We start from the raw sequence: 12,640 nt of genomic DNA, 5'->3' as shown, positions 1-12,640 counted from the left end.
GAATGGAGTGAGCACAGAGAACATGAAGATCCTGGGTACTGAGGGAGAGAGACACAACTACACCTTCAGGGATCATATGCCGAGTTATAGAAAGCATCACCTGTGCTATCAATGTACAGAAGACAGTCAAGGAGACCTACTGCACATTCTGCAGTAACATGACCAAGATTCCCCCTGGAGACTCAAAAGCTCAAGGTCTGTGACACAAATATAAACACATCCAGTGGTGAAGATGGTGGACAAAGGGTTCTTTCTCCATAGCTGAAAAATGTTCAAATGGTACTTCTGAAGAGTGCCCACTCTACTGTGCACAGCCCAACAGTCATACAACAGAGTTTATATTTTAATGTGACTGTGTGCTCTCTATTTCCTGGTCTCATAGGAGCATCGTGAAGATATAGGGACACATTGCAGATATGCCACTGTCCAGAGTTTTCTTCGCAGACCAGTACCTTGCTAAAGACACAAGCAGGGCCCTAATGGCCCAAAAGACTTCAGTAGACTTCTTATGCCTTTTGTGCAAATGTGGGGGAGGAGGGTAAAATAAATTTTCTGAGCACTTACTTAACAAACAAAGGGTCTAGATCACCTTACTACATTTGATAAAAGTCGCCTGGAATCTGCTCATCATGAACCAGAAGAGACTCTTTCCTCCAGTGACTGACAGATCTCTACTCTCCACCAGGATTGGCTTATGAGGGCCCAAAGATGTCATTGCCATCCAAGGATGATCTACTTTCTGGAAAATGAATTCTCAGAGATGGATGGAAGGTTTATACATGATGATAAATGTTGGGAAGAAGTCTGGAGGGATCACATGACTTGGTGATGCCAAAGGCAGGCCTCAAAATGGAGGCACACAATGGTCTACAAAACAGTATCCGTTGAGAATCCTAAGTCATCAACCAACCCATAGAGAGAAACTTATCACACACGAGACTGTGCCTTGATCAGAACCAGTGTGGTCCAAGATGAAAATCTGTGAGAGAGTAGTGAGGAGCAAGCCAGCTATGCGTCCAGTTCTCGTTCTGTACTGCCACCCACAGTAGAGCAGTGTACACATAAAGCTTGACCAGTGATTCCAGACTGTGGGTACCTGTCCTGCCTCACTCTGCTCAGGTACCTTGAACTCAGGAAATCCCCACAACTCACTCAGCTTCTATTTAGGGCATATGCCAGCCGACCCCTCATTGCAACATCATCCAAACTTTGTAATGTTCCAGATTATGGGAAGGCTGGTACTTCAAAGAAGGGAACATGACATAGTCTTAGAGACAGCAAGGACACATGACAGATTAGGTGATAGAACCCTAAAAGATGACAGTTACCTACAATAAAAGGATCATTTGTGACATCTAGTAGGACCATCTGTCTTTACATGGTTGTAGGAATGCCAAAGGCTTTTAGTAGATTTGTCTTTCAGTACTGGAGAACAACTGTTTGGACTCTGCCTGGCTATGCCTGAGCCTAGCCTTTCAAAAAGGACTATTTAGGCTCCACACTAACAAATGAGTTCTCCAAATTTTAAGCACCATCTTGAGCATCACACATTTGAACACATCACAGGGAATTAGATAGGATTTCACAGTTTTTTTCTTTACCCACGTCGGTCTCATGTCTACGAGTTTCCTTGAAAATTAAGCCCATGACCACAACATTGCAACTGGTCTTTTCAACTGCTTCTTGCAAGCTATGTTATACTGACTGCACATCAGACATACAAGTGAGAGGGACTTCACAACAACCATCTGAGAAAAATGACATAGTCTGCCAGCCTAAAGCAGCAGGGTCATTGCTAGGAACCAGAAGGAGACATCCCCAGGAAACACTGGCCAGATGCGACAGAGCCAATCTTGGGGGTTTGATAACTAGTAGGGATGGAGCAGCGATTCAGGAGTATAATGGCTTAGAAAAACAGCATTTACTGTTTTTGAATACATCTTGTATGTAGAGTTTTGTGTTGATTTTCATGAATGCTCATATGTACCAAACAATAGTAAAAGCATTTAATGGCATTGTGAAGAGCACATGGCATTTCAGGATGCAACCTCCAAAAAAAGTGGTAGTACCAAGCCAGATTGAGTCCACCCTTGAGACTGGGAAAGCTTAGAGTACAGCATAGCATTCTGTGAACCCAGAGAGCATGGTTGCAATGTAGCCACAATGTCAGCAAATGGAGGCACAGCAACATTAGAGACCACACTGACCTGTATCCCAGTGGCTGCCTATGTTAAACTCAGAGGATCCTGGGATTTCCAGGGACCAGAAAGAATCAGATATGTGATCCACGGATCCGTGTTGGGCCAGAAGAAATTGACAACCCTGCTCACATCTATGTGAGAAGGAGCCCACCTCTTCCCCGAGTTTTAAATAGACAGAACACTGCTATGAAGAGTATGGGGCGTTGCCCCTTTAGAGACATCCCAATGTCATTGCTTCATGTCCCGAGAGGATATGTTGCTCACAAAGGTCAGCTTGCAGTCATGGTCTCCCTCTATTTTGGTCTTAATAGCTAAATTCTCTGAGGATCATCATGAGAGGAGATGTCACCTCTGCATTCCCTTCAAGTGCCAGCTCATCATCTGGACCTCAGAGAATTGGGAGATGGATTAAGTGCTGTAAATAGTTTGGAGGTGAGATCTGGGCTATGTCCGGAAAGAATGGGGTGTGAGTTACTGCCTTTTGCAATGGATGGAATTGCTGCTTTGGCTCACCTCAAAAGGCCAAGGACATGACTGAGAAGCTGTGAAGACTTACATGGTGGAGGGATATCCTGAGATATCATTCCCTTGTGTACTATACAAGGAAACCATACAGAAGGAAGAAGATGTCCACACGGGTCACAATAAAGCCTGCTGTGACAGGCCTAGTTGAAGTGAAGTGGGCTCATTCTAGAGTTGTTAGGAAACAGGGCATGGCCGACATCTGCCCATGTTACACAAGAACGAAGCCTGCTGTGACAAGTCTAAATGTGCAGTAAAGCAGGCTTACTCTAGAATGATTAGGACACTGGGCATGACCAAGAACTTTCCCTGTTACACAAAGAGGGTGGTATGAGTTGGAAGATATGTAAATTGTGTCAAGGAGATGGCTTTGAGAATGACTGAAATGGCTATGTCTGGGGAGGAGACTGTTACAAAATAAGCCAGGAGGAAGGAAAGATCCTGAGACTGTGGCCTGTCAAGCAGGGACTCAAATGTGGCCCTTTCCTGTGAGACTTGATGAGTTTCACTGTTGTTGGGGCAGTCACTGTCAGGAGAGACCTCAGAAGGGCCTTGGTTTCCCCTTCACACAAGGACACAGTGTATTACTTAACTCAGTCATGGACAGACATGGGTACATTTACCAAGACACAACCAATACCCTGTCCTTCCATATATCAATAATTTAGAATCATTGAGTTGTTATTCTAGTCAGTATCTAACTCACACCTGCATCACATAGGATAAAGATGTACAGGGAACATCCCTTACAACAGTTGCAGGGAGAGTGGTGGCTCTTGTCATTTGCAACAATGTTTCCAACCTCACTTGCTTATGATGTGGTACAATCAAAGACTCAGCTCTAATTACAGGGACCTCAGACTGCTTGTAACAGTTTCTTTTTACATGAAATAGATACATGCCCTCCATGCCTCCTGAGAACAGAACCTCAGGACATCAGCTATGTGTGGTATGAGAGGCAGGACTGAGCTCCACTTTGTACCCTCTCCTCTCAGAGTTGTTTGGAATCCCAGTATCTCAGCAGCAAAGACTAGGTTTCCTAAGATGATCATCTTACCTGCATCTAATAGATGAGGTCCATAGTGATGGTCCATTCTGATTGCAAGGGGAGACTATGGAAAGACCATATGAATGGCAATCTCAATTTTGTCCTTCAGATTTGTGGAGAACCTCTGAGAGCCTCATGTCAACAGTCATCCTAACTGTAACACCTTCACTCATCTTCTGGGAGGTAGGACTATATAGATTTGTTAGTGATGCCTAGAAGACAGAATTGGAAGCGTTATGGTGTTAGCCCTCAGACCCGTTTCCTTCTGTGGACTCCCTTCTACCTTGTTGTCCTCATCTCAGAGGCACATTGATCCTTGAACAGGTTGTTGGTTATTTACAATAGATGGAAGTCCCAGCGAGAAGTCAAGTGTTTTTCCAAGCATCAGTTGTCTATCTCAAACTCTCTGTCACAGTCAGAGCTTGGCCTTCACTCTTTTGACGCTTGGTCCAACTTCGTCACTGAGTGCAGCACACTAGAATAGGCATGACCTTTGGAGAGATGTGGTATATTTAATGTTAAAGGTGGAGATGGAAGACAGAAAACCCAACATGGGTCAAGATCATGTGAGAAAATCCTGCCCTTTGCTTTCTGGACTCCCAACTTCTACAGAAGTTGTGAATGATACTAACAAGAAAGGAATGAAAACAAGTCCTGTTCTAAGTTTTAAGTTCCTTCTCACCACTGAGTTAAGATTGGGGTTACTGGCTTGGACTTCTCACAGGTAAATAAGAGCACATTGTGTATGGGCTCTGGATACCCTCGTGTGGGCTTACACATCATAAAGTGTTATAGATGGAATAACTTACCCATAGAAAATTCTGGCAAAATAAAGGTAGAAAGAACAGTGGCAAATAAAGTACTATGCTAAGAGTCGATATGACTTAACATTAGAGAACTAAGCTGGGACATTGAGGATCTCCAAATCTACAACCAAGACAACTCCAGTAGACAGAGAAGATTGTGTTGTTGCGACAGGTATCCATAGAAGGAGAACAGCACATCTGTGGGCCAATGCCTAGGCTCCTACTCCCGAGTCCAGTCAAGTATTTCTCCAGCATGTACTGGCACAGCTTCAGATCCTTCAGGTTCTTCACCTACAAAAGATTTTCCAATAATAGGTAGTAGAGTTCAGTTACTAGGTCCTTTATGAGTTTGAGAAAGACCTCACTTGAGTTAAACTTTGACCTTCACAGGCTCTCCAGGAAATATACATGCTACCTGCCCCCACATGCATGGACACACAGCCACACACACACACACACACACACACACACACACACACACAGAGAGAGAGAGAGAGAGAGAGAGAGAGAGAGAGAGAGAGAGAGAGACAGACAGAGAGAGACAGAGAGAGACAGAGAGAGACAGAGAAAGAGATAGAGATTTAGCAAGGGAGAGACAGATGGATAGACAGACAAAGAGGCAGCTAGGCAGTAAGAAAGAGAACAGGAGAGAGTCAGAAACAAATGCCCAGAATGAGAAAAAGACGGAACAAAAGATATAAAAACCAGAGAAGAGATAGAAGAGACAGACTACAGACAGGATGTAGGGGAGAGTGAATAGGTAAATGAGAAAATATGTAAATAATTTAAAATGCTTTGCAGGGCTACATGTTCTCAGTGCCCACACCATCTGTTTAAATTAGGGTAAAGTATATAAGCATCATACATACCTAGTAGCACTGATTTGGACTTACTCTAAGAAGCACAATAGCTGCCATAAATGCCATGAAAGCCCGACAAGTTGCTAACCTTTATTGGTGGGAGGGGCTCCACAACTGTCAAACGACCTGGCAGAGGAAACAGAAAAAGAAAAAGATCAACCTGAAGGCCAACAAGTCTGCTGTGAAATTTTTATCTCTGCCTAGAAAGTACTAGTCAATGACACAGTACATACATCATAGTGTTGAGCTGATGGCTGAATGGAAACACTGTCAGGTATAATATGGGGAGAAACTGAGAGGGCCAGAAAGGACACTCTACAAGATGTCAGCTTTGACCCTAGGTAAAATGAGAAGCTAAAGCCTCTAGTCACAAGTCTGACAGTTTTCAATGTTGAGCGGTGCGGTGGCCACTGGGAGAAATTCATGATCTTTATTTATAACTGTCAATTAGTACAGGAAACGTGACCTAGAGGGAGAGTCTTCACAAAGGAATCCTCTAGATGACGTTCTCCTGTGAGCAAGTTTGTAGAGAATCGATTTCATGATCTTAAATGACATGGGAAGTAACAAGAACTTTAGCAGTGCTATTCCCTAGGCTTAGGGAAAGACTTCATAAGAGCAGAGGCCTTTAGATGAGCACTAGCAAGCAAGCCTACATGCATGCATTAATTTTTCTACACTCCTGCCTGTGGATAGAACATGGGTAGCCCCTTTGTAGTGCCTTGGCTACACTGTGCTAATGCAGTATACCAGGAAGTGTTAAGTCACTGGATTAAAATGAAACGAAAAATATTTTGTTTCAGATAATCACACTGACACTTAAAAACAACAACTCAGACAACAGTGGAAGTTATCTGGTGGTTCTCTTAGTCAGTCAAATTTATCAAACGGTAGCTCCCAACTCCTGCTCGGTGGGACCAGGTGGGCATGGCTTCTCTCCCTATGAATGTCTGATCTCCATTCATATTCTAAGAACCACATTCAGGGTGTCCTCTCAAGGGTTAGAGAGACTGTCAGTGCCTGTCATATGTCAGACGACAGCAGAGAGGAGTTGTCAGAACTCTGAACATCTCTCCACTAATGACCTTCTAGGCCTTCTAGGAAGTACCAATAATGTCAAGAGGCATTCTGATACTAAGCTCATTGCTTCCCGTGTGCCACCATGTCGGTGAGAGACAATTAGTGAGCAGCATCCTTCCTAAAGCATGGGGGAAGAGCAAGAGAAGAAGGCACTCTGCAACAGTTGGATACACAGATTTCCCACATTTAAGGAATAACCAATAACACAAAACACCATCGCATTTGCTCTTGGACCTTTCCAAAGCCCTAACCAGCAGAGGAATTTTAGATCTTGGCACTGAAATGGATGACCTATATGACACTTGATGGTGGCAACCAGGGAAGGGAGGGGCCATACCATGTTGACCAGATATCCACACTGCAGATGCTTGTGACGATGCAGATGAGGTTGCTTGACACATTGTTGGTGCCCTCCTGTCTGCAGACAGAGGCTTATGTTTGGCCTGCCTGGTAGCCACATTGAGCAACTTCTTGTGGGAAAGCACCAGGATCTGCAAGGGACAATTGAGAGTATGGAATACCATGGGATGATAAGGACAGCGTCCCCACTACTTCTTCACATAATGACAAGGTACTGAGACTCTGGAGAGAAGATGTGTAAATAGACGAGAGGGTGAGCATCCCAGGAAGACAGTCACAGGGATCAAGTGCCCAGAAGTAGAGGACAGCAGAGGGTGTGTGCAGATGGTAGAACTTTAGAGGATATTCCCATGTTCCTACACAATCAGGTCAGTTCTGGTATTGAGTATTTAGTTCTAGTATTTAGAAAAGAATCAGAAAAGATAGAATCAAAGAAAAGTGGTTTTCTGTGCTGATAACTAATCACAAATTCTATGGTGCTGAAGGATACAGGGATGACTGTGTCCAGTGGCCCCATCTTGTGCTGCTTCTAGGCATTACAGAAGACCAGCTATTCATCACACTGTGTTAGTCAGATTCCTGTTTTACAGCACTAAGCACCCTCTATAGAAAAGGAAGCTGGATCCCAGAAGTCAATCAGAGTGGGAGAACTTTCCTGAAGTGCTAGGCAGGACTGCAAACTGACCAGTGAACATCGGAGTGTTCAGGGAGAGCATTCATAACCTATGATGTTCAAAGAGTGAGGAGAAATCTGCCCACACCAAAGATCCTGAAGGGTCACTTCATGGGACACGCCACCCAGGGAGCCCTCAGTCTCTATCAGCACTTCAGGGCTCTATTCATCCTAGGCCTACTAATTTGATGCTGGAACTAAAGGAACTTTGGGAAGTGGGTTGAGATCAATCACATAGTGAGAAATCCACATGGGACCTCCCCATCTTCCTCACCTGGTCTTTCCTTTGACGTGTAGACATGGTCCTCTCTGAGACAGAATGTTCCAGGAGATTGAAAAGTGTATTTTTTCCCATATTGAACTAGATTTTTAAATCAATAGCAACCTAAATAAATAGATTTTTAAAACAATTGCAGTTCAAAATCAGAGGTCAAGCGGTTTTGCCTTCACTGAGAGATCAGGTCCAGACTTTCAGGTCAGACTCTGCTCACCAGTGACAAACAGGGAAGGACTTTGGTGCACAGCCTCGGGATTTGAGCTCCAGGCTGTGTTGCCTCAGTCAGAAAAGCATCATGGCCCTCAACTGCTTCATTGGATGTCAGAGTCATAGTTGGTGATATCTAAAGAGAGGACAGGGACAGAATGTAAGAGAACAGAGGATTTGGCTAGGTCATTCCACCTGTAACAACCCAGTGTGTTATTTGTATAGCTAAGAAAATTCCTGGACAGTAAGAGGGTGTGCTGAGGGAGACTGAGTGTCTGCATGGGAGATAAAGCCAACTACAGTGCTGGTGTACAACCGAGGTTCAGGATTACCTCTGGTGACAGTTTTTATCTGCACTCCTTACCGGCTTAGAAACTGACATGCAAAATCAACGAAGGTTAGCCACGTGCAGCAACATGGCCTGTTGTTTCTGGGATTCCTACACTGTCTCTATCAGGATGGCCTCCTCATCTGACAATCCCACCACCAGCACAACAGTAGTGCACACTTCAGGCCTTTGGCAGGTAGCAATACCCAACACTCCCAGGGTCTGTGATGTGCGTGGAGAACAGCATTTCACTAAGAGATGAAACACAATAAATGTCCTTTTAGGGTGTCCATAAATATCTATCACAGTATCACAGACACTCGTCAGGTCCAGTCATTCATGATGGCTGCCTGTCACATGGCTGCCATTGCCTTCCTTCTCATGCCTTCTTTCTCTCCAGGCTCAGCTCGACAGAGCTGTCTTCTCAGGGATAGTGTTTCCCAACAACCTGTACAAGGATGGGAACTGACAGTTTTATTACTGTTTTTACCTGTTTTGATGCAGACTTTCCTCACCACCTCTGTCTTCCTGGATGTCCTGGACTCTGCCAGAGTGTCAGCTCCTTGGGCACAGCTTGTTTGTCACACTAATGCCACTGGGATCTGGCTTCTCCTGAGAGCCTGACACGTCACAATGCTTACTGAATGGCAACTGACAAAAGGACAGATGACACCAACTCACATAGACAGTTTACAAGCTGTGCTCACATCTAGAGTGAATCTACATCCTTACTCCTTGTGGGTAAGAATGACAGGACTGTGGAGAGAGTAATGGCTTCCATGATAGTACCTGAGGACTGGAGCCGGCAAAGTCCAGGACGTGAGGAACAGGTTGCATAGCAAAAACGTGGAACCCAGCTTTCTCAGACATCCCACAATTTGAACACCATCCCAAGTAAAAGCAGTGGTAGTGGTCAATGGTCCAGAGCCAGTGACTGACCTACAGAGGCCCTCCTCTGTGCTCTTCAAGTCTCAGGACTGGGAAGCAAGGCTGGGGAAGATCAGGGAGAAGTTGTTGTCATTGGCTAGCAGGGCTGTCACTAGGAAGACACCAGAATAGAATGAAGGTCTGAACAGGGCCTCAGGGATTGTACCATGTAGCTTCCAGGTACAGTTGTGGCCCCACATCACTTTTGCCTGCAGCCTCCCACGGTCACATTCCTCCTCTGCTTTCTGTTTCCTTGGTGACAGAAGGCTAGGTCTCCTACATGCACAACCATCATATGAGCTTGAAGGGCAGAACAACCTTGTCAAGGATACATGGGCTTAAAGAGGAGATGGTGACAACATTGCAGCTTGAACTGAAGGCAAACAGATCCAGCTACACTGTTCATGTCCAAGTTCACTCATACAGTCATTAGAGTGTTCAGCAGCCTCCCTTGTCTTCGGGCTCCACATCATGGCACCCTGTGTTCTATATGTACTCCGGCGTTCCCCTTGTATCTTTTTGTCCTAATGAGGACAAACTTCATTCCTTAGACCCCAGAGTCCATCCAACGTACTCACATTCTCGCACACTGAAGTCCTCCAGAGCGTGATTCTGGACAGAATTCCTGGAGAGGCCTCAGAAATCTCTGTACAGTCTTGGCTTCTGATCACCAGAATATTAATTTGATTGGATCAGAGTTCCAAATATCTGTTTTCTTCTCTTGACTCAGTTGAAGAGTGTGGGAACACAGAATTAGCAGAGTGTTCCAGGCAGTTTAAGAAGTCTGTAGGAGCTAACCTGTTCAAGCTCCCTTAGAAAATAATGACAATGGGAAGGAGGAGGCCTCCTTGGCTTTCCTGTCTGCAGGGTTTCTCAACAGGGTTTCTCGGGAGTGACCTTCACTGATAAAGGTTATGTTTGGTTTAGCAGGAGGTGACCCTTGGGGCTCCTGATGTGGTTACAGGTCACCAGAACTCCTGTCTCTTTATCCATCATAACTTTTGCTCTAGTGGTTTGGCAGTGTCCCTTGCTCTCAGGAAGTGTTCTAGTACTTGCAGACAGCATGTTTCACACTGATTCAGGCCTTTGATGTTCTCTTTCAAACTGGGTGCCCTTCAAGAGTTCAACATATGTGCATGCTCTGGGCCTCTTCCTTCCTGATGAAATTCTCTACACTGGAAAGATTCTGGTACAGGCAGACATCCTATTTCACAGTCTTTCGAGCTCAGAGGTTCTCTCAGAAAAAGCATGACTTTTAAGTGGTCAGGATATATACACTATTTTTCTCATTTGGGCACCAATGTCCACATGGACAAGACTATTTCATTTCCTGGGTAATTACACAGAGTGAGGGATCTTTCAGTGTACCCCAGAAACTTACTACTCCCCTCTTCTGGTCAGATGCATCGTCCATCCAAACCTGGTGGATTCCTGCGTGCTGGTGTTGACTCATATCCAGAAGGAACACTCAGCTCTCACCCTTGCAGTCCACCTCCTTTGAGGCCTGAGCATCTTAGTCAGTATTAAAAGGGAACTCATTTTTTTGCACCGAGCATCCTACTCTCATAGTCCTCATGTCCTTAGTGTTCCCGCAGCGACATTAGCACAGTGTTGGGGCAGGCAGGTTGGTTCATATGGAGACAGGGGAATCCTCACATTATTGTTAAGGGCAGAATGGCACTGTTAGGTAGTCTATTGGCTCAAGTGCTTCTGCCGTAGATATGGACAAACACAGCTGCTCAGCCCATCCTGCAGCTGTCACAGGATCTTCCAGAGACTGTCCATCCTGAAGGTCCATACGGACAAATGAGGACATGGAGGTCCAGATCGACTTTTCAAATGTGTTCCATGAATTGCGGAACAAGATTCAGATCAGAGCATGGGAAGGAAAGGTCTTCATGCGGATAGGAGATAGAAGGAATTGGGGAATGAAGATAAACGAGGACCAGCTCATGTATCCTATCAGAATGAGTGTTATTTGGTCTTGAGGTACAGGGATCGAAGGCTACTGCTCACGTCTTCTTGCCTGGTTTCAGATGGTTTGGGTGTCTACCAAAGAGGCCCTGTTCTTGTGAATCAAGTTTGTGTGGAGAATCCTCTGTCATTATGTACATACCTCATTAGGGGATAGGATGTTGTTTTACTGTTTGGGCGTGCGGAACTAAAGTGTGGGAACCAGTCTCTCCCTGGTCTACTGATGCTGGTGTCCATTCTTGGCAGATGCTCCACAGTGATACAGGAATGACAGAGCTGAGGCCCTTGGTGTTCTTCTGAGCTGCAGGGAGACTTTGAGGGGGCCCATTAGATAGTTGACCATTGTTCCTCTGCCAGGCATAGATCATCACTATAGATTCCATATGGATACTTGTCCCTGAGAACAGCAGTCTCTCATTTTTTCTGCATACCTTGCTCAGGTAGGAGGATTTTAGTTTGTGTTTTCAGTCCAGTGTTGCTAATTTGAGTTGGGATCCTTAGCAACAATGAGCCACTTTCCTTGTACTCAGGAGTCCATGACTGTCCTGGCCTCAAATGCACCATTATCTGCAGGAGGGAAGCTGAAGGAGGGAAAGAAATTAGTTGTGAGGGGGACTTAAACCCAGGTGCCCAGGACAATGGCAGAATCATCCTTTCTCAGAACCTCCGACTGAATGAGACCTCCCTTTGTAGATTATAACTAGGGGAACTGCAAAAGCACTCAGGAGGGAAGGACACTAGAGCAAGTACAGAGAAGGGAGAAGTTATGGATTCTTTCCCTTTTCCTGAATGACTAAAGACTGCACTTGAGAGAGCCAGAGGCCATTAAGAACTGCTAAGGCCATTGACTGCTGGATGTCAGCATGTTGTGTATCAGGAAGCTAATGGATCACCATGTCCTTTAGGGTGAGAGGGAAGAGTCCACATGTGTTGTTGGGCTTTGTCTCATGCTGACTCTGGGATACAGAGAGTGCAGACACGCTATGTACTGTCTGAATTTAGGTTCCAGAGGGACTTTATTGACCATCATCTGCAGATAAACACAGCAGCTACAAATCCTAGAACTTAAATGGAGGATAGAATTGATGAGGAGATGGTGAGTGGCTGAGACACCTAATAGATACCCGAGTGAAAGTGTGACATAAGACAAATTCAAGTTTTCCACAGATCCAAGTAACAAGACAAGTGCACACCCTGAAGTGACTGGCATGCCAGAAAGGGATTGCCCCTCCCCATATGGGTTGGACACTTTCCTGGAAATTTGGTCAACTTTAGGCCATTTGGGATGGAAACGTTTGTTTACATTATGCCACTGCCAGATTGTCCACTGCATTTATAGTACATTTTCATGATTAATGACTAAGTGTGTAGGGATGT

At 45.0% G+C, this 12,640-nt stretch overlaps 1 protein-coding gene across 9 annotated transcripts in view; it reads right to left on the bottom strand.

Moving 5' to 3' along the window:
• Positions 1 to 12,640, bottom strand: part of Smokwl2 (sperm motility kinase W like 2) — a 52,154-nt gene that overhangs the window by 1,093 nt on the left and 38,421 nt on the right. For 2 of the 9 annotated variants that reach the window (XM_039080454.2, XM_039080456.2), the window contains exons 2-9: positions 9,152 to 11,844; positions 8,853 to 9,013; positions 8,042 to 8,170; positions 7,825 to 7,935; positions 6,855 to 7,008; positions 5,526 to 5,563; positions 4,055 to 4,868; positions 3,781 to 3,835 (exon numbers count right to left, since the gene is read on the bottom strand). Coding sequence is in view for 1 of the 9 variants with exons in the window: in XM_039080462.2 (XP_038936390.2) it covers positions 4,201 to 4,262; positions 4,706 to 4,868; positions 5,526 to 5,563; positions 6,855 to 7,008; positions 7,825 to 7,905 (498 nt within the window). In the remaining 8 variants the exon portion in view is untranslated. The other 7 variants (XR_010053642.1, XR_010053643.1, XM_063264580.1 and 4 more) reach the window with 6 other exon arrangements.

Source organism: Rattus norvegicus, chromosome 7 (genome assembly GCF_036323735.1).
Source record: "Rattus norvegicus strain BN/NHsdMcwi chromosome 7, GRCr8, whole genome shotgun sequence".
Taxonomy (NCBI): Eukaryota; Metazoa; Chordata; class Mammalia; order Rodentia; family Muridae; genus Rattus; species Rattus norvegicus.
This window is presented reverse-complemented; position numbering and strand designations above follow the sequence as displayed.